Source organism: Bacillus rossius, chromosome 1, assembly GCF_032445375.1.
Source record: "Bacillus rossius redtenbacheri isolate Brsri chromosome 1, Brsri_v3, whole genome shotgun sequence".
NCBI lineage: Eukaryota > Metazoa > Arthropoda > Insecta > Phasmatodea > Bacillidae > Bacillus > Bacillus rossius.
In genome coordinates this window covers 75,307,116-75,330,441 of record NC_086330.1, presented here as the reverse complement: position 1 = coordinate 75,330,441, position 23,326 = coordinate 75,307,116, and the positions used below count along the sequence as shown (strand labels likewise).

Below are 23,326 nucleotides of genomic sequence, written 5' to 3'. Positions count from 1 at the left end.
GTTTGTGCCTATACCATTTATCCGATTGCAATGAAATTTTGGTGAGTTGTTATGCGGATGCCCGTGAAGGGTTCTGAGACGGTATAACTATTTTGCAATAGTTGGAGCACGAATCGTTTCAAAAAAATGTGTATTTCATATTATGTATCATATATTATATTTGTCTGTTTTTGTTCTCTAAGTGCGCATGCATGAGACAATTTATCTTATATATAAAATTCTCGTGTCACAGTTTTCGTTGCCATACTCCTCCGAAACGGCTTGACCGATTTTGATGAAATTTTTTGTGCTTATCCGGTATCTATGAGAATCGGCCAACATCTATTTTTCATCCCCCTAAATGTTAGGGGTAGTCCACCCCTAAATTTTTTTTTTATTTCCAGTTTTTGGTAGGAAATCACCATGGCAACGGCTGTTGCTTTGTTGATGCTTCATTCGTCTCTATGGCAACGGCTATTTCATTGTTAGTGCAGTCCTCATCACCGTTGAAATTTTGCAAGTACTTTAAATATCAAAAATTGCCCTTTTTTTTCAAGTATATATATTTTACAGACTTGAAACTTCACAGTAATGTTCCTTATGTTACGCAGGATGACATTTTCCGAAAATTAGATCCCATAGCATAGGTGGTTAAAACCAGGCAACAGTGGGTACTTTGTCTGCATGAGAACAGTATTTTGCATTGTTCATGCCTTCTGCGTCTCCATGGCAACAGGCATCGCGCGGCAGTGGCGTACCCACAACGAGGGGCATGTATTATGAGCGGCGCAAGAGTGATCTGCCTGTAGACTGCCGTAGCGAAGTACGGGTACATCAGTTGTACGTTGCGTACAAGAGTCGGGAAACCATCGGTACATTATACAGCATTGTAATAAATTTTCACGGAATTTTTTATTATTTACCATTACTGTAAATGGGAGATGTGGCATAATTCTTTTTCCATTAGTATAGCCGTGCGAAGCCGGGTCGGGCAGCTAGTTTAAATATAAAAGAGGGACAGAGTTAGAGTGATATATATACAGAGTGAGATTGAGAGAGACAGAGAGATAAGTTGAGATAGAGCGAGGTATAGAGAATGAAATGGGTTAGATAAAGAGATATATAGATGTATAGCACTACTAGCTGCCCGACCCGGCTTCGCACGGTTGTATTTATGGGGGGGAAAATGAGACCAAATCTCCTATTTACAGTTATAATAAATGAAATAAAATGAAAATTAATTAATTTTGACAAAAACTTAATACAATGCTTTGTAATGTACCGAAGAAAAAACGAATAGCACCGATGGTTTCCCGACTCTCAAGCACGCAACGTTGTCATGGAAACGAAGTACCCACTGTTTCCCGGGCTTAAACACCAATCAACATTGATAATCGAACATTAATCGAAATAAAAACTACCCTATCTCTCAAGTTGGAAACAATTACACATAAATGCCAATTTTCATCGAAATCGGTTGACTTGGTAAAGAGTTCACTGGACCTTTTTAGAAATCATATGTAGTTAGTAATTGTCTTCTTAATTTGAATAATTGGTGGTCTGTATTTAATGAGTGATGAGGACTACACTAACAATGAAATAGCCGTTGCCATAGAGACGAATGAAGCATCAACAAAGCAACAGCCGTTGCCATGGTGATTTCCTACCAAAAACTGGAAATAAAAAAAAAATTTAGGGGTGGACTACCCCTAACATTTAGGGGGATGAAAAATAGATGTTGGCCGATTATCATAGATACCGGATAAGCACAAAAAATTTCATCAAAATCGGTCAAGCCGTTTCGGAGGAGTATGGCAACGAAAACTGTGACACGAGAATTTTATATATAAGACTAGCTGCCCGACCCCGCTTCGCACGGCTATACTAATGGAAAAAGAATTATGCCACATCTCCCATTTACAGTAATGGTAAATAATAAAAAATTCCGTGAAAATTTATTACAATGCTGTATAATGTACCGATGGTTTCCCGACTCGTGCACGCAACGTACAACTGATGTACCCGTACTTCGCTACGGCAGTCTACAGGCAGATCACTCTTGCGCCGCTCATAATACATGCCCCTCGTTGTGGGTACGCCACTGCCGCGCGATGCCTGTTGCCATGGAGATGCAGAAGGCATGAACAATGCAAAATACTGTTCTCATGCAGACAAAGTACCCACTGTTGCCTGGTTTTAACCACCTATGCTATGGGATCTAATTTTCGGAAAATGTCATCCTGCGTAACATAAGGAACATTACTGTGAAGTTTCAAGTCTGTAAAATATATATACTTGAAAAAAAAAAGGGCAATTTTTGATATTTAAAGTACTTGCAAAATTTCAACGGTGATGAGGACTGCACTAACAATGAAATAGCCGTTGCCATAGAGACGAATGAAGCATCAACAAAGCAACAGCCGTTGCCATGGTGATTTCCTACCAAAAACTGGAAATAAAAAAAAAATTTAGGGGTGGACTACCCCTAACATTTAGGGGGATGAAAAATAGATGTTGGCCGATTCTCATAGATACCGGATAAGCACAAAAAATTTCATCAAAATCGGTCAAGCCGTTTCGGAGGAGTATGGCAACGAAAACTGTGACACGAGAATTTTATATATAAGATATAGAGATTTATATATAGAATAGATAGAGATAGTGGGATGTATGTATGTATGTATGTATGTATGTATGTATGTATGTATGTATATATATATATATATATATATATATATATATATATAAAGAGATAGAGATAGAGAGATACATATATAGATGTAAATAGAGATAAATATATATTTAGAGATATGGATGGATGATTTGTATATGTGTAACTACTTTAAACATATTACAAAACAAAACTGAATGAGGCATTGCAATACATGCTGAGCATTAGCTAGATAATGGAATCCTTTCAATATTAGTAATCTCTTATTTTTCAGCTTTTTTCTATAGTGCTTTATAAAGTCTAGATTACATACAGACCACCAATTTTTCGATATATACTGGTAAATAACTATACACTTGCAGAACAACGTCTGTCAGGATCTGAAAGTGATATAAATTATTAACTACATCTGATTTCGAAAAAGGTCCCCTTCACCCTGTTTTCAGCCTGGGCAACGCCGGGTACTGCAGCTAGTAATGCCATATATTGACTTTTTGAGGCGTATTTAGTGTCTGATATGTCAAATATGTATGAAAGGTCAGAAGAAAATTACACCTTTATTATTTAGCGTATATATTTAGTATCAAATAATATTTTTAATTACTCACATAGACTAAACTGCAATTTCAAATATTCCGAGTTTAACAATCAACAGCCTACATTACATGACAACATTAAGTCGAAATGAAGGGCGGTTCAAGAGTGTGTATTAGCGGAAGGGCAGTGACCTTCAACCAGAGTAAACAAAGCCCCCATCCTCCTTCCCGCGTAGGCTTACGCATTCCTCTCCTCTTCCGTTCCCAACTATGATGAGTCAGACAGTCAGTGCGTCACATGCTACTGCTGTGTCACCTGCTACTGCGCACTTGCCCTGTGTTTTGTGAGCCCTTATGAGCAGTGTGGTTTTTTACACTCTACGCTTGTCCCTGCTGTTGGTCATCATGACAAGCAAGCATTAAAATAAAAACTGGAAGTGCTGAAAAGACTTGACAAAAGTGAAAGTGCCACTCTGTTATCAAAAGAATTCGGTGTCGGCAAACCAACCATTTCCGATTGGAAAAAGAACAGAGGTAAAATTGAGCAGTTTTGTACAACTACAAGTGAAAAAATTATTGAAAAACGTAGCAAAAGACAGTGTCTTCTTACAAAAAAATTGGACGTAGCACTTTTTTTATGGTTTACCCAAGAAAGACAAAAAGGAATCCCTATCACTGGCCCTCTGATTCAAGAAAAAGCGCTTCAATTGAACAAGCTCATGGATGGTGACGCATCATTTACGGCTAGTTGCGGTTTCTTAGACCGATGGAAGAAGAAATGACATGGAATCAGGCAGCTTACAATAACTGGAGAGTAACTGTCAGCAAACAACAAAGCAGCTATTGAATACCTTCAGTTTAAAGATATCATTTCTTCCTACTCGCCTTAGTAAGTTTATTACGCGGATGAGACGAGACTTAACTTTAAAGCATTGCCTACCAAAAGTCTTGCATCACAAAAGGGAACAATCTGCACCATGGTTTAAAATGGATAAACGACGCCTAACTGTGTTAGCCTGCTGCAATGCTTCTGCCACAAATAAGCTTCCACTGATGGTAATCAGCAAATCGGCAAAACCACGCTGTTTTAAAAACATGAACATAAACACTCTCCCTGTATTTTACAGAAACCAAAAGAAAGCTTGCATGGATCGTGTCTTGTTCCAAGACTGGTTTGAAAACCAATTTGTGCCAAAAGTAAAGGCTTTCAACAAAGAAAATGGATTGCCTCCTAGTGCTTTGTTACTCATAGACAATGCTCTGTTACATCATGGAGAAATGCAACTTGTTTGCGGTGATATCAAAGCCATTTTTCTCCCACCAAACGTCACTTCAATTTTGCAGCCAATGGACGAAGATTGCAGGCTTTGAAACAGAATTACAGAAAAATGCTTCTTCATAGCCTGCTTGAAGAGAATGAAGAACTGACAACCTTGCATAAACTCAAGAAAATCACCATCAAATATGTCATTTACTGGGTAGCAGAAGCTTGGGAGAAAACACAAAAGGAATCTTTACAGGAATCATGGAAAAATCTCTGGCCTGAATTAGAGTTTATCCAAATGGTCTTCCCCCCGGCAAAAGACAAGTTTGAACTTCTTCAACTAGTGAAAAAAATTGTACCAGGTTGCGAAAATGCAGAAGAGTGCGTTGAAAAGTGGACGGCCATTGACGACTCTGGCCACAGATGAAGTTATTGTAGCAGCTGTGCAGGGAATGTCAACTGATCTCGATGCAGACGACAGTGAGGAGGAAGGGAACGCGCAGACCGATGTTGTTTCTCACACTGCCGCAGCCAGTGCCCTTGATCTGGCTTTGCGCTACGTTGAGCAACATGTCGATGCAACCCCAACAGATGTTATGTTTATGCAGCGTTGGCGAAACATTGCCTCTTCAAGCCGATTTAGTGCATTGCGTCAAAGGAAGATTACTGACTTTGCCTTTGGTTTGTATTTTTACGTTTTGTTTTGTGTCAATCCTGTACAGAACATTAATTCTACATATAGTATGTAAGTAAATTCAAAAATTTTCAATATGTACATACAAATGTATTTTAAGTACTATGTACATAATCCAATTTTTTTTCTCTTTTCAGTTAGAAAGTGAAATAGATAAATTATAAGTTTCTTATGTACACATTAATAAACGTACAACATTACTTGACAAAACTTGATTTTCTTTACGTTTCCAAGTTCTTAAATGTTATAAAAATTACATTTTTTTGTCCTGGCCCTGTTCGGATTAGGCGGATTTTCGGATTAGCGGGGTTCGGATTAGCAGGACTTTACTGTACACTTATTTAAGATTTTTAATTGATATCTTGCTAAGATTTATTAGTTATTAGTGGAATACAAAGTTTTGTAACTTGAAACTTCATATCACTAGCAATTCAATTCTAGCTACTTTAATACATCCATTAAAATTGATTCAGCTTGCTTTCTTGCAAGTTTTATCCCACTGTTCAATGAACATTCACAATTTGCTTGCCACGTGGATTCGTCATTGGCAAACCAGTTTAATAATACTTGGGGGGAGGGGGGGAGGGGGGGGGGGGGGGAATTGGCCTGAAAAATTACATCTTGAGCACACACAATGCCATGAAAAAAAAAAAAAATCGGAAAACATTCCACTGAATACAAGTAAGTATGTAATACTAATAGATAACACTGGGTATAAAACATGCTTGATTTTATTGAGTATTTACTTAGTTTTTTTTACAAACTGACAAATTATGAGGAGTTATTCTGGTTACTAAAGCCATTTCTCCATGAATTCCCCTTTGCAAATTATGTACTGTTCAAGCGTAGCATTATAATACAGTTGTCTTGACTCCCAGGTTCATCGAATTATGGAAATCAGCCAGCCGACTAAACCACACAACATTGTTCGCCATCACATCAACATGTTCCAGATCTGAAGGAAAACCTTCCAAAAATATCAGCAAAACATGCATTGTTAATGTTGGATAAAATTTTACCTATATTGTTTCTTATGCTCTAAACTTGTAAAATGTAAATGTTATAAAATAAAATTTTTTCTCTCAAAAAAATTCTACATACATGACACTATTTAGAAATTCAGTAGCCAAATGAACATGTTCAACTTAAGTTTTATCACCCATAAAAAATAACAAGATGCATTAACAGTATCTACAGTTGAGTGTGTGCCACATTATCCAGAATAGTGAACAACTAATGATATAGTCTTTCGATGCATAAGGTTAAGATACTAATTCAAAACGAATCTGCTAAAATTGGCACAGGAATACATACAATCTGCGATTGAATACATACTATCCGAAAAGTGAATGAACATCTCCAGTTCCAGTCAGCTTAATACTCTATAAACTTAAAATAAAATAAAAAAATCCTGCTTTAAAATTCAATTATTTTTACTGTACTCGCTGCTGTTGAAATATTTTTTTTTTGTCCACCATGAAGACTCTTCTACACATGATCCTCACCCAATGTAAATTTAATCTGCAAGAATTATTTATTATTCCTGTGTACTCGGTCTGGGAAGGGAGCAGACAGGGTTGAAGAGGTGAGGGAGGGGGGGGGGGGGAGAGAGGACTGGTTCCAAAGAGAAGCCCCTCTGATCAATACTGACGCTTCAGTTCACACCCCACTCCGTCGTCTAGCAGAGGATCAAACATTAAACGTAAATATTGGCGCTCAAAATCTCCCATTACAGGTGGGGGGAAAAAAAGTGTTACAAGAAGGCCTGCTGAAACATGCAAGCTCTGAGCTCAACAGATTACTATTTGCGTACACAGGAGCAATGGTTGTACAGCGATGGGGTTTCTAGCGCGGGTGCGGATATTGTTTGGTTTTGTTGCTCTGGTAAATATGATGAGTGGGAGAACACACGTTCTACTGTGTTGTTCGAGTTTTTAGGAATTTTTATCATATCAAATTTATTTATATGTACAGATACAAAAAAAAATATTCAGATTAATTTTGATTTTATAAACTTTTGGATAATTTAGACATTTTTACAACGATGTAGGAAATGGATTCACATGGAAATGGAAAAAAAAAAGAAGAAAAAAAACAGGCTAACTATGCAATGCAACATTGGCGAAAATCTGTAAAATTCCCAGGGGGACCTGCATAATTACTACTGTCATTTCCATTTTGTAGTACGATTTTGCAAGCGCAAGGGGGCTTCTTAATTCCAGAGGGGCTCTGTGCGAATATTCAAATTTTCGAAAACGAATACAAATAAACTATTTGTATTTGATTCAAACTCTAATACTAACACTTCAAAATAACAAATATTCAATGGCTTACGAATACCTCTTGAGTCTGTCATATACCAACTTTCACTACAGAGATTAAGTCATTTGTGTGATATAAATACCCTTTTATGATGTTTAATGGGACTTCGTAATCAAAAACATGCACAATAAGCAATATTTTAAACATGCAATAAGTATTCACCAAGTTTGTTTTCCACTACTGAATTGCTAAACAGTAATGGAAAAAAAAAATTGTGTAAACAATTCAAAACACAGCATATTTGTCATTTTAAACTTGAAAACAAAATATTATTTGCATTCTTTTTGTCAACATGCAATAAGTAGGGAATAATAAACAAAAACATGAACTATGGACTACAACAACACAAAACATGCACACTCCATTGAGATGAGCACTAAAAGAAGAAATCGTCATGGTTTCAATGGCATATAAAGTGATATAACAATCGATCTATCATGTGATACAATAGCAGCTTACTTGCTGTATATATCTAAAACAAAACAGACATTTGAACTAAAAAAAAATGCAAATAATGGTTTAAGATTCCAGATGAAATTAGCATAAATTGTATTCATAATATTGCTGAACTAAAATACCATCTACCTGGCTGCAGTTAACAACAAAAACAGCCTCTCACTTTAGTATTATTTTCCTAATCCTCCAGAAGTTGTTATATGATACGAAATTAGTGAGATTTTAATTTTCTTTCTTACTATTCGAATAAGATACTCATATTCGTTTCGAATAAAAAATTGATATTCGCACAGGCCTAAATATAACCCTTGCTCTTATTAAATATTAGAAACATAATGCATTTAATTTTGATCCCACTCCTAGTCTGTACATAACTTTAGTTAGATCTATACTAAAGTATGGCTCAATAGTTTGGTGCATTATTAGTAAAACGGACAGTGACAAAAAAGAAAAATGCAAAATTAATTCATCTCAATTGTAACATTGTAAGCCAAAATAAAAATTGCAATAATGACGTAGATCTACACATTGATTTCAAGGCAACAAGAAGAAAAATATTAGATATTATTTTTGTATGTAACTGCTAAAATAACAAACTGAACTGAAATTATCTTATTGAAATCACTGGCATTAAAGTTCTTCCCTTCAACAGTTGTAAGAATAATTTACTATGTATAGTTTAAGCAATAACAATAAAATAATGTATAGAATTATCAATTACTTTAATAAGTATGATAGTTTTTTTTCCCTCTTTTTCTTGGATAATATAAAACTGCAACCAAAAATCTTATCACCACTTCACTTATCAAAAACATAAGTACAATATTGTATCTAGCTGCAATATATATTGTCACGCTGTAAAATTTTACGTGAAGAGTTTATTGAACTTGGTTTTGCACAATGGTGCTTTGTGAGCCTACTTGAGTGCCTGATGCTTGCTTGCGACACTCGGGTGTTGCCGTCGTCTCCCCCTCCTCCTCCAACACCGCCGGCCAAGACTTCGCCGCTGCTGTTGGTGGCGGGCCCCTCTGGGACATGTCCCTGGGGTCGGCCGCTAACAGCCGACGAAAAAAGAGGGGTCCGGCTACCTGCTACGAAGCAGAAGGTGCCGGCTCTGCCTAGCGGCGAAGTCGTGGCCAAACTGATGGCAATGGACGCCCAGCGGGGTAGGGGAGGGGGTAAAAAATAAAATTTTTTTTTAAACTAAGTAATATCGTTGTGTTGACTACATTATTTCAATACCCATTAGGTGTTACTTGTGGCTGGTAACTTAGTATGCAGAAAATTGGTAATACGTGTAAAGAACTATGCGGTCATGGTAGACTGCTGTTAATGTTTAAAATTCTGTTTTTGTTTGGAAAAATAAACGTACTATTTAATATAATTTTTGTAGCAATGCGCTACTCGTAAAAAAAAAACTGCTGTGTGAAAAAATAATATATACATACATACATACATACATACATACATACATACATACATTATAGTTGAACAGAAACATTTACGTAAACGAGACTATGGCAAAATATTATTATTATTATTACAAGTTACTTTTACCTGGTATTAATCAAATGGCAGGTACAGGTAACTACCACACCAGATAGACGTAATATTTTTTTTAAGTGTTGGGGAAAAAAATTTTTATATTTTAACTTTGGAAGAAATTACATTTGTATACAGTTCTCTTCGGCTGCGGCGGCCGCCACCCCCCTCTGCGAGCGGACAGCTGCCAGTGTATGAGTCATTATTTAAATAAAAAAATTGACAATGGGGGAGAAGGGTTCGAAGCGGTCTTCGGTTGCAGCCGGCACCCCTCTGCGAGCGGCGTCCCCTATGCGGACACCTGGCTGTCTGAGTCATTATTTAAATAAAAAAAATTACACAAGGGGGGACGAACGAAAGGGCCGTTGGGAGTACGCGCCATCGTCGTCGTCTGCGCGGCTACAACACCCCTTGGGAAAACATATATTTTAATTTTTTTTTTTAAAATATATAATGCCTATAAATGCACAATACCTTTTCTTTTAAATGACAAGTGACGTAATAAGCATACTTTTTTTTATCGATCCTATCGAAGTTGGCTCACAATCGATTAGTCAATCCCAATCTTGAGCTGGCAACCGGTGGCGCCATACATACTATAATATTTTTCACCTACTACACACCACCACCACCCCCCATCCTAGTTTTAATTTGCTGAAATACGTAAAGTATAATTTTTTTTATCACGCTATAAGCATAAGTAATGACTATAGCTTTTTTAATTTATTATTATTATTATAGACAGACATGCTACACACCAAATTAAGAATACTATAACTATACTGGTCTAGTACTATAAGAAAACATGGGTACACTTCAGTGTGTGTTTTTTTTCTTCAAAATTTGGCATCTACTACTACTACTACTACTACTACTACTATAGTCATAGAGTAGTGGCTGACGAAATAATACTTTCTTTTATATTCAAACTTGAGAGAAATGCAAAAAAACAAAAACTATGACTATAAATGGGGAAGAAAAAAAATATGGCGGCCTGGTATGCTGTGTTACAAGATGATGGCGGCCTGGTGTGCTATGCTACAAGACGGCGGCCTGGTATGCTGTACTACAAGATGGCGACTTTCAGCAATCGATTGTCATACATATATATATAATATTATTTAATTTTTTTTTCCAAGGTTGGCTGTTCTGGTTACTTCCTAGCAGTCGAAATTATTATTTTTTTTTTCCAATGTTGAAATAAACATGGCGGCCGGCCCATTTTTTTTAAATTTCCCGCTTAGCAATATAAAAAAAATAAAACATGGCGGCCGACTAGCAGCCGACACTATACATATTTTTTTTTTAAATTTCCCGCCGTTTAAATTGGCCGACTAGCACTATAAAAAAATAAACATGGCGGCCGCATAGCAGCCGATGCGCCTTGTTTAAATTTACCGCTTAACACTATAAAAAAAATAAACATGGCGGCCGCCCGTTTTTAAATTTGCCGACTAGCACTATAAAAAAATATATATACCTTCTCTTTAAAAATAAATAAACATATTTTATAAGCATATACATACAACATCTGAAATTATTTTCTCCAATATGGTCTCGTGGTCCTGTGGTTAGCATGATGGACTAACGATCCAGAAACGAAGGTTCGAATCCAACCGTCGCCACCCCTCACATTTTTATACTTGTAAAAAATAATACCGGCGCGCGACACTAGCGCTACCTACCTCCCTCATTTAGAAACACACACACACACCCCCTCACCCTCCATCCCCCCTCCGCAACGAACACGCCCGAAGTTACCCGACGAGATATATCGATCCTACCGAAGTTGGCTCACGATCAATACACCCAACCACCCTCCACGTGACGTCACCAACCCAGACAAGCACCTGTCATGAAAACACCTGTCACACCTGCACCTGTCGGACAGGTGCACGACAGGTGCAGGTGCACCTGTCGCTTTGTTGACACTGTCCCAGAACCGGCGTGCTCCCCCTACTTACAAAAATTCAAACAATGCTAATTTGAAAACAAGCAGTCATTGTTTTTTGTCAAATGATTTGGATCATGATGTTTCCATGGTGTATAAAACACAGTCAGAAATAGTCACATATGTAAAGAGACACCTGCCTAATGTAAAACACATACATTATTTCAGTGATGGTTGTGCTGCTCTGTACAAGAACTGCAAGAATATCCTCAATTTGTGCCACCACACACAAGATTTTCAGCAGCTTCTTGGTCATTCTTTGCCACAAGCCATGGCAAATCATCTTGCGATGGAATTGGGGGAACTGTTAAGCGACTGACATCAAAAGCTAGTCTTCAACGACCATTCCAAGACCAAATTACATCAGTGTCTAAGATGTTTACCTACTGCAATGAACACATAACAGGTATTATCTTTCATTACATTGACAAGAATGATGTGGATGACGTTTGTTCGACTCTACAACAACGGTATACTATGGTAAAGACAATCCCAGGCACAAGAGGGTTTCACAATGCTTCACCAATATCCCAGTATAAAATAGGAATGAAGAAAACAAGTCAGGATAATGCATATTCCTTAGTTTTCAATTTCGCTACAGCAGCTAGCAAAGACCCTGGTGGTATGATATCAAAACTGTATACTGGTTGCTATGTGTCTTGTGTGTATGAGAAAAAATGGTTCGTTGGTGTTGTAAACAACATTGATAGGTCAGAAGAAGATGCTCAAGTAACCTTCATGCACCCTGCCGGTCCAAGTGCTTCCTTTTACTGGCCTTCACCTCGAGACGATGTGTGCTGGGTTTACTTTTGCACACATACTCAGCATCTTGCAGGCACCATCAACAAGCAGCTCTGGCAGAACTTACAGTTTTTTGAAAGAAGACTTGTGCAAGTGTGATATAGAATGGCAGCTTTATCAGAAAAGCAATGCAGTTTGCTAATTGGAAAAATTGGAGGATTGTGTCTGTAGATTCTAATTCATTGGCAATAGATTTGTGTAAGTAGGGAATTTTTTTATCTGTACATATAGCATTAGTAAGCGATTATTGAGTACATTACAAGTTGCCAGCAGAAAGCCACTATTTTTTTTTAATGTTTCTTATAGGAAATTTCCTTCTCTTTCACATAGTACCAAGCTCATTTTTTTGTGAGGTCTGCCTTTTGAGATACAGTCTATTTTGTAATAAAGGATGCAGATGATACATGAAACATTAGTCATGTTAATACAGTGAAATTCCATTACAACGTACTTCAGAATAACGTATATTTCAGTTCAACGTATGATTTTAAATTCCCGCTCAAAACACCAATGTAAACAATGTAAAAATATTTCACTTTAACATTAAAAACGTATCCTACCTTTCAATACAACGACCATTCTTTTCCAGTTATCAGGAAAATTTTACGTACATAATTGTTACTGTATTTGCGCAGGAGTTCTTTAATATAAACGTACATTATGATTAATTTTTATCACTTTCAAGAATCGTTAACAAGTATAAAACGTAAACAAACACTGTCTCAACGATTCATAGAATCATAGTACACAGTATAACGCGCCATTCTTCCTCCTCCATGGATCACACACTTTAGTGCACGAGACTTCCAAGCAATTGATTGCTGTCCGCCTCTCTTCAAGACCACTGTTTTTAGCTGCGCCATCTTTTGGTTATTTGTAGAGCACGTTTTAAAAGTTTTAATTAACGCAGATACAAACGTTAATAAAAATTATATTTTAATTTATATACGAAATAGAAAATCCAATAACGTTAATTTATGCAGGTTAAGTTTTGAACTGTTTGGTGTCACAACATGGCCGACACGCTTTGTGTTGCCATTAAGGTCGGAATGTCACCTGGCACAGCCATGCTCGCGACGCGCGCTACTAGTGCGGCGCTATGGTTATTTATGTATGTGAGGCTTGTTTACATTTGACATGGCGCGAGGCAAACAATATTGTTGATTGAATATTTTAATCAGGATGGATGGCCAAAAAGATAAAAAGAACCGCAAGCAGTTTGCTTTGAAGGAAAACGTGGAAATTTTGAAGTTGACAAAGGCAGGAAAAATTTATATGTGGCACGGTCATTTGGTTTGGTGCCCAATACACTGTCAACAATAATAAAAGATCGCAAAAAAATTATTAAACTGTACAAACAGTCATCTTTATCTGCTGGTCGCAAGAGACTTTGCCTAGGAGATAACAAGGGAATTCTATCTCCATAAATGTATATATCTGCAAAATAGTTTAACCCATTTGTCATTTTGTGTTTGACAGATAAAAAAGTTTGTACATGTAGGCCTAGAATGTAGGCTACTGTATTAAGTTCAGTAATTTTTTTTTTAATTCTTGTTGTTTTACAAACATATGCTTCCAAGCTAATGTAACATTTGATCCCCTACTACTTTATTTTTAAAATTCAAAAATACTACATTTTAAAGGTAAATATATAGACTTTCAGAATAAAGTACTTTCATTACTAAGTATGAAAGTAGAGGCTTTATTGATGTACTTTATAACGAGATTATACTGTAATTCTGTTATAACTTACAAAACATTCTAGATATAGCAATTTGGTGGCAAAATTTGAATTCTCTAGAGAATTTTACATAAGGAAAAGTGTTCTTATTCTGAAATATTGGTATTACAGTGAAATACAAAGCAAGGAAACACAGATACTAACCAATTTATGCTGTCATTACAACCTGTTTTAAGCCAAAAATGGTCACAACGAAACCTTCGATTTTTCAGGAAGTATTTGAGATAAAATTCTGAAATTTTGGTTTTTAAGTGGCCTTATGTCACCAAACAAATGAACCAATTTTTATCAAAATTAAAAAAAAACAATGGTTACATTTTCAATTTGTTGGATGAACTGACATGGAATGACCCAATAGTTAATACAAACCTCCATATTACAAAGAGATAAAATTTGTAATGTTGCAGAACCCTGCCCTCCTAATTAAATAATTTTCTTTTAAACTTCTCTTTGTATAGGTAAATATAAATAAGTCAATGTTTTTAGAGTGGTGTGTATATTATGAGACAGTATAATCAGACGTTATGGCTTTTAATATATGTTATTTTCACTTGCTATGTGTTTTAAGAATGTACCTTGTATTTTAAGAGACGTTTTCAATCAATACTATTTTTTATGTAATTTTTCACAAATGAGCCGCTGTTCTAGATTTTTACCTGTTTAGGCCTACTTTTTCAGGATATTTCTAAATGATTTTAATGTTGTAAAGTAATTTGTATTATAATTGCTGTTCTTAATTTTTATTAACGTATTGTAATATAATTATAAATCACGGGACTGTGTCTGGGCTTGTGTGATGGTTAGAAAGAGAGGCATGAGAGGCCTGTAAGTGGGAGTGAGAAAGGAACAGTGCTTCCCCGCCAACCGAGATAAAGACGGTAATTCCCCCCCTGCATGGGAACCGGGTGATAACTGCTCTCTCAGGGTGTGGGAGAGAGAACGAGAATGGAAGTCCCCGATTTCGATGTGAAATTGAAAAGAGACTGATCAGGGGAAGCCCAGATTTCTGTGTGTAAAAGGTTTTTTTCATGTATTGTAACTTGTTCTGTGATTGGCTGATATCTGTAGAGTGAATGAAGCGTGCGTGTGATTGGTCGGTGAGGTCAGGTGACTTCTCCTCCCTGCGTGGAGAAGAGAGTGGCCAGATTTCACCAGTCGTCTGTCGAACGCTGGACGAGTAGGTCGCGTTCGATGGCTTCTCGCTAAATTATAATGTAATTTACGAAGAGATCAATTTCACGTTGGTGGTCGGAGCCAGGCCTATATTTAAATCAACCTAATTTTCTTTTTTTTCGTTTTGGATATAACTTAATTAGAAATTGCGGCCACCTTCGTAGGCATGTTGGCTCGGGGCGGAATTCGTTTTCGCTGGGTGCGGCCCTGTTAGAGGTCGCACCATCTTCGTGTACTTGCAGTAAAACATTACTGAAGGACTTAATCGACGTTATTATTTGATTATTAAATCTCATCAAGCGAACTGAGGGCAGTTTTCGACGGGCAGATATATGTGTGAAACGAGTGAATGAACTATTGTAAGTGTTTGGATTCGTCGGGGCATTCTGTTTAGAAAAATAAAAATAATAAAAAACATCAAAATTTGCAATCGGCGTTGAACTGTTTATTTTGTATATAACGAAACGTTATATTTTATGGTCCCTTTAGGTTTGTAATAATGAGATTTGACTGTATTAAGGTTATGATATGTATATGGTGCTGTATTATTGTGACGTTTAAGGCGGGAAAAGACTTAGGCCATAACAGGTTTTACTAAAATACCTCATCCATACTGTACTCACCAATGAACGACACAAATTAAGGACTGAATGGGCTAACGTCTTTTTGAGGTCCAAGTCATTCAGAGACTACGAATGGTAATGATGGGAGAAAGGAGAATGGACGGAATGAATTGGAGGGAAACTCACCCATCTATGGCCTACAGCAATATCCAATTCCCATAGGGTATCAACCGAAACTGCCTCTGTGGGAGGCAAATGATCTGACCTTTTCACCACATTGACTCCATCAATGAAGCATGAAGCATGAAGCATGAAGCATGCAACATTACCTCAGCTGACTCCCCACAGTCTTTCCCCTTCTCCTTGTCGATGTGGCAGGCTTTCACCGGCTCTTGTGACACGACAAAGCACTTTGTGTTCTTGTCGTAACTGACTCCAGACTCTGGCACCGTTACCAGAAAGTGTCCAAACTGCCTCAACTTCAGAGCACGCACCACAACCTGAAACACGGAAACACACACTGGACATGCTAACTGCTCTTGGTCTCAACAAGATGGTCCATTTGCGACCTATTTTCGAACTAATACCATAATTGTCTATGAGGCAGGTTCAAAATACAAAACTTGCTCCATTAGACACAACCCGAGATTGACTTCTGTTATCTTATGAACCACTCATTCTGGTGGTTAGAAGACTCAATACAAAATGTATCTGCAACCACAAATACCATATTTATCTGCAGAAGAGGCACCCCTTCGTATTGGTGGCACTGAAGTCCTTTGTCTTTCACCTCTTCATCCTTTATGGCCCTTCCTTCCCCCTCCACCCTGGCACTATCTAACAAAAATGACAAAGTAAAATAATACTAATTTTTATACCCATGTTTCCTTTCCCGTCTTCCCCAAGAGAGAAAAGACCGCAGGCTATTTCCTTGTCAATTTATTGTCAGTTTCTTTAATAAACAAAAGCACCCCCTTTACAGCAGTTTTGTCATGAGTGAAATGTTGCAGTAGAAAGCGTAGGAATTCTTACGCAAAAACACACAGTTGCATAAAAAAAAACCTGCCGAGATAGACGTAATAATTGTGTATGAGGACGAGAGAGGGAGGGAGAACCATAAACACTGATGTGTGGTCACACCACTCACACACACGTGCCCACTTCCATGCATACACAATCTTTCTCACACACATTCACTCGCATACACACTCACATACACACACTCCCTCTCTCACACTCAAATGCACGCACACTCCATTCCCCTCTTTCACTCTCTCTCTGGCTGGGTAATATTTGATTCCCCTCTTGCCTAGCGCTCACCCATGTCACATAACGGCTGGGTAGCCACAGGACGGCACAGTTCATGATGCTTTACACTCACTGCTGAGATATTTTAAATAAACTACAGTAGAACCTCGATGATACGTTCCCGTTTCATACATTTTCCCGTGTCATACGCCGATTAATTTTGGTCCCGCCGAAAGTACTATATTTACAATGGTTTACTTTCCCGGAACATACACTTATAAAATCATTAATTTCCAGTTTCATACGTTTTTACAAAACGAAAAAGCCCAAAATTCACAAATTTTTTTTGTTATATTCCTCCTGATAAACTACGTTTTATTGTTTTGTTTTTTTTGAAAAAGTTCATTGTTTACATTTGCAAACGTAAGATAATAACTTTATCGCACCATAGATATTGATAGTATCAGGAAGACTGTGCACTTCGCTAGTAGCATCTATGGCCAGCACCAAGCGAGACTAGTGGCGCAAACTAGCAATGATTATGAAAATGGTGCACGCGCTTTACCAAGGCACGGATCTCATATTTTGTGCATTCATTAATCTTTGAACTGAATATACCCGTTTGTTATTGTTTTCTTACGATCGGAGTGTTTTGTATTTTAAGTTTCTCAAGTTAAAAATATTATTGAAAATTGTTCTGTTGCATAAAGTTCTTTGTAAAAAGAAACAAACAAGCATAAATTTCTGATTTTCTTTTTACAATAGCCTAATTTTTTTAATTTCTAATTTAGGTTTGGTGACTTTTCCTGCCCTCCAAGAAAGGACTTCATAACATTTTGTAAGGCCACTGTTTCTCATGTCAGCTTTACTTGATTATGGACTGTATTTTAAATTTCTGGTGGTTTTATTATATGTATATATAATTATGAATTCATATCTTTCATATAATGCAATTATTTACACATTATGTATTTAAGTTTAATCTGACATTGTGCTGGTATGCTAGATTGAAAAAAAAAGAATAATATTGCCATTCCCTTTTCATACACTTTCCCGCATCATACACCATTTTTGTGCCCTCCGTTGAAAAGTGTATGACAGGGGTTCTACTGTATTAATATTTACTCTTGAATTATATATTAAAACCCAACACAGGTTAGTTATTTAAGCATGTAGTCAACCACAACAGTGCAATGTTAATTTTTTTTAAACCCAAAATGGAAATTTTTGCATATGAATCGCAGTACAGTTTTAAAACCAAAAATTGGCATAAAATCTGCATCCCATATACGGGTAAATACTGTAAATATAACTATTAACATTTAGAAGAAAAAAAACGCACCCAATTGTGTAACTGATTTTGAAGAAACAGCAGCTTGTAGAACGAATGAGACAATATAAAATAAACTTATTTAAGCCAGTCTGCATGGTGACCAATTAACCAACAACTATGAGCTGATTTTTTAAAAAATTTTTTATTTTATTTTAGGAATTATATGTTCTATTCAGGACTTTTATAACATTTCAATTACATAACTCAATACCAATATACATCCTCTATATGCTGGGACTACTAACTGCAAGACAGAAGTATATACTGAAACTAGGCCAGTGCGAAGCTTCGACTAGGCAAATCATTCGAAGCTCTTTTTAATATTAGAGTCAACTTCGCCAGGATATTTTCTATTAGTTTTTTTTTTTGAAGCTCTGGTTGTGATGCAAAGCCGCACATCTGTTTGAAGCTTTGCATCTGGTGCAAAGCTTTAAAACATCGGAAGCCTAAGGTCTGTTCATGACAAAATTTATGGCCTAATTGGTTAATCACTTAAGTTCAAACATTTCAAACATTAAAATATTTTTTTTACTTCAATCCTGTATTTTATAAAATAAATGTATTATAGTTTCACCCAGAACAATATTCACAATTTGATTCGACGTTTAGAATATTTTAACATTAGAATTGATGTTCGCTTCGCCTCAAAAAATTAGTATTCGCACATTCGCCTAACTGGAACTCTACTATTCAGACCCACCTAACAGGCTCTTTGACCACTCACTTCCTCTTTGGTCGACAGCTGATGGCGCCTCGTGTACTCCCAGTCCAGAGCCTCGTGGCTTGTTTTGAGGATCGCCAATCCGTGAAGCTCAACGTCCTCTGGCAGCGGAATATTAGGAAATGATTCTGTCAAATTCTTCACACAAGATTCATCAACCACTGAAACAACAGACAAATTTCTTTTACTGCAACGAAACCTTTTAAATAATTATCACAGACACTTTACCTCCTTTAACAAAACCACAAATTAACAATAAAAAATTTAACAAGTATTATTAAGTTCTTTATTCATACAAAGATTATTGTGAATAACTTTCCATTACAATTACGTAGTGAACATTGCCAATAAATAACTTTCCTCATATGCCTAGTACATTAGGTACCGGTAATTGACTGTGATTACTTGCATTTACTCCCCAACTGTTTATTACCAACCCCAATTTCTTTTCTGTTATCTGGAAGGGAAAAATTTACCTTTTTGGGATCAATTTATAACAACCATCTTAGCTGGGAAAATCACACACTTACAAACAGCATTATAATAAAATATTGCTGGCCTCAGTTCTTATATCATTATCATTAGTAATGCTCTGCAAGAATATTGTTAAATCTTGTGCTTGAACATGTTGCAGAAGGCCTGAATCAATAGCCAAATCAGCAATCACCTTATCTTGGGAGAAGAATTCATAGTTTTTATATTTTATGACATTAAGTTAAACTTAAATGTTTTAAACAGAGAAATATTTTTCTATAATTCATAGTGATAATACTGACTAAAAATAGAAAACTGTGAAATTCCATTACACATTGCACAACTGAATATTTTATACAGGGTGTCTACCAGATCTAGTAAATGAAATTCCCTGATTTTTCCAGGTTTTCCAGGTCTAAAACTGAATTTTTTCAAAGCCTACAACTAGCATTTCTTACATACTGTAACATGGACTTGGTGATATCAACATGCTCTACACCTCCAGAACGTTGAACAAAGTCGTACACTTGTCTGTGCAATGAGTGTTTCTTCCTGCAAGTTTTCAGGCAGCAGATTAGAACTCACTGAAAATCCTCTTTCCAATGATGCATTTCCATGGGAAAGTACCAACATCATACTCAAAAACTTTAGAAGGCCTGTTTTGGCAGCTACTGAATGTGTCTTAAGAATGAGCATTCACAAGTGATCAAGGCGCCCGTCTTCTCGAGAAAAAGATGTGAACAGTGCATCAGAATCTTGCGAGGAACATACCAGATGATATGATCACTCAATGTTATCAGCTTCTTGTCCTGATAGCCACCTGTTTTGAAGACAATATTCTAAACTGTACTTCACACGCTGTTTCTTCACACCCAAATTTAAAGCCACAGAGAGACATAAGCAGGAAATTCCCTTGGTAAGTTTGTACCTCAGGGGACTTTTGTTTTGAAGTTTTTTTACCATAACCTTTGGACAAGTCCTAACATCATTTTTCAGTAACAGGACAGACTTTTCGGGTACTTTCTCTTTCTTGATGGCATGGCGTACTGCATAACCCAACTTGATATTGTTAGCAGTCAAAAGATTTTCCTGGTTATCTACATCCAATTGAGATACATTGCGTATCTCCCTAAAGCTCTTCAGCACGTCTAGTTTCACAAACTTTCCTGCCAAATCTAATAAAATGTCTACCAGTGAATCATAGAGAAAAGGTGCCATGGGTGCTTCACTTTGGAACATTGTAAGAAACAATTCCAGCTCTGATACCAAAGAGTGGAAGAATGTCAATTTTACTTCTAGAAGATAATCTTCAAGAGTACTTTTCACTACACTGAAAGACAGAGATAAAATAGAAACTGCACTAACAAATTTCTTTAGGTGGGGTAATGTTTTCATGACACGCTCAGCATCTGCAGTATTTTCTAACCATCTGATTGCACAAAAAATCTTGGAAAAAAGCTCTGATCCAGTTATTCTAATGTAATCTGCCCTCCTTGCAGGTACATTCTTAAACAAAAAGTAACTGTGCCTCAAAAAACTAACAACGTCCCATTGTGTAGCAGAAATTCCAGTTTTAAAAGCCCCATGGACCATATGAAGCCCACAGATACCAATTTCTAGCAATGATGGCGAATTTTCTCCAAAAGTGTCTGTGATTTTCAAAGCTAACATAAATGCCCAGTTTATGTTGGGGCCACCCATAGATACTTAAAATTAGATGCAACTGTCGGTATAATCAGAACGAGGGAAGCACATGCTGCAGCACGTCACGTCAGCAGGATAACAGACCAGCTTGAACCAGTTTGTATCACGTGATTTGACGCCACTTCTGAATCCGATGGTAAATAAAAGAAAATGGACGTGGGAACTGTTCGCTATTTACCATTAAAAAAAAATTGGGAGGTAATACACCTCATGCTACGTCAATGCAAGCTGATCAATAAACAAAACATGTATTGCCAACTACAACCTACCAAACAAAAATCCCCTGAATTTAAAAAAATTCCCTGATTTTTACCTGATTACAATATTCCCTGATTTTTCCAGGTTTTCCATGGTCGGCAGACACCCTGTTTACATAAGTGGGGTAAGTACTAAAAACATATTATATGGAGAAAAGAAATACTAGTTGTTGAATTATTTTGTTATACAGCCCAAAAAGTTATAGTAGCACCTTTGTTCTAGACAAATAACTATTTACAGTCCCCTCACATCAATGTTTGCAGCTGAACTTTTGTTTGAAAAATTGGGGACTATGCACAAAACAATTAATTAATGTACTATTTCTTTTAAACAAAAACCTAAATGCAAAAAAAAAACTGTGAAAGAATAAGAAAGAATGGTAATAAATTTAGAACAATGAACTGTCAACCAGACAATATCAAAACTGTACACATAATACTGCACGAAAGAAAAGAAACCCAAAAAATTGTCATTTTCATACCTATAGTCATGTGTTTCTTGCCAATTTCTTTAGTTCTACATAATTATTAAAAAGTACTTTTTTATTATATAAGTCTTCCAAGCAGTAAACCATTTTTTTATTATCCTTTAATAGCTGTCTAATAAGTTTTTATTTCACTTTAATCAATTATTATTTAACATAAATAATGATGTAATGCTAATTATAATATCAACCACACCAATAGTAATCCACTCACCCTTGCCCAGCGCGTCCGTGTCGATGGCCAGCAGATTGAGCAGCCGCACCACGCGCGACACGAGCGAGCGCAGTGTCCGGCTGCAGGCGCGTACCACGTCAGCATCGCCGCGCAGCCAGTCGCAGCACACCTTTAGTGGCTGGAGCAGCCCCTCCTCCAGGAGCACACCCACCAGCTCTGCAGTGTCCGGGCAGAGGGCACGGAGCGCCCCGTCGTCCGAGCTGGCCACGCTCTCCGCACGCCCATCCCCGTTCATCCGCGTGCCGTTCTCCTGCGTCCCGTTCAACTGCACACCGTTCACCGCCTTCTCCTCCAAGACGCCGTTCACTGCCGGCAGCGACTCGTCCGTGTCCTCCTCGTCCTCGGACGACGTCACCTCGTTCAGCTCGATCCCCTCGCTGATGTCCGAGTTCAACTCCTCTTCCTCGTTCTCCGAGCTGGAGTTCTCTCCATACGGTGTCTCGCCTGTTGCCGACAAACATTTGCGGCTTTAGTTTTTGTCCCACACTGAAACCATTGCCTTGAGAGCAACAAGCAGCACACATCTTTTTGATTATAGCATTTATACATGACTATATCAAATAATAAATTAAGAAAAAAAAAAAAAAAAGAACTGACTGGTATCTGACTGCTTCTTACATTACTCTGCATATTACCTCAGTAAACTGCATGATCTGACAACTGAAAAATTGAAAGAACTCAATAGCTGAATAGAAAAACTCAAGTTAAGCACAAAGTAAACTATACACCTGGCACTCAAAATAATGCTTTTACGTGGTTTTGAAGTAAAAATGCCAAAAAAGTACGGCATGATCTGAAGGAGTGCAGTCAGATTCCACGTAGCACTTTTGTTTAGATTTAAGTGAATTTTTATTTCTGTGCATTTACAATGGCAATATCACTTGTGTAGTGTTAAATGCAATGCAACAAATTAATAATGTAACAAATCAAAAAATATTTTGCTTCCTTTATTGAGTAATTACTTTATACCTTTATTATAGTTCAGTGATTTACATTACACATAAGTTCTCAGACGCCCGACCATTGTAGCATTTTTTACACTAATTTAATTTTAGGCTGTTTAACCTCAAAATGCAATTAAAATGATTTAAATGTACTTCAAATGTGTTTAGACATATTTTATTACTGTAAATTGAATTAACAGGAGTAGAATCTTGATTAAAATGGTAGTGAGCA

General features: G+C 36.9%; 1 protein-coding gene across 1 annotated transcript in view; it reads right to left on the bottom strand.

The window, feature by feature from the left end:
- LOC134537989 (nonsense-mediated mRNA decay factor SMG5) overlaps nt 1-23,326 on the bottom strand; it is a 74,951-nt gene that overhangs the window by 11,393 nt on the left and 40,232 nt on the right. Inside the window, exons 9-11 of the mRNA XM_063379004.1 lie at nt 22,130-22,594; nt 18,999-19,156; nt 16,023-16,193 (exon numbers count right to left, since the gene is read on the bottom strand). Of these exons, the coding sequence (XP_063235074.1) occupies nt 16,023-16,193; nt 18,999-19,156; nt 22,130-22,594 (794 nt within the window). The remainder of the gene's footprint in view (nt 1-16,022; nt 16,194-18,998; nt 19,157-22,129; nt 22,595-23,326) is intronic.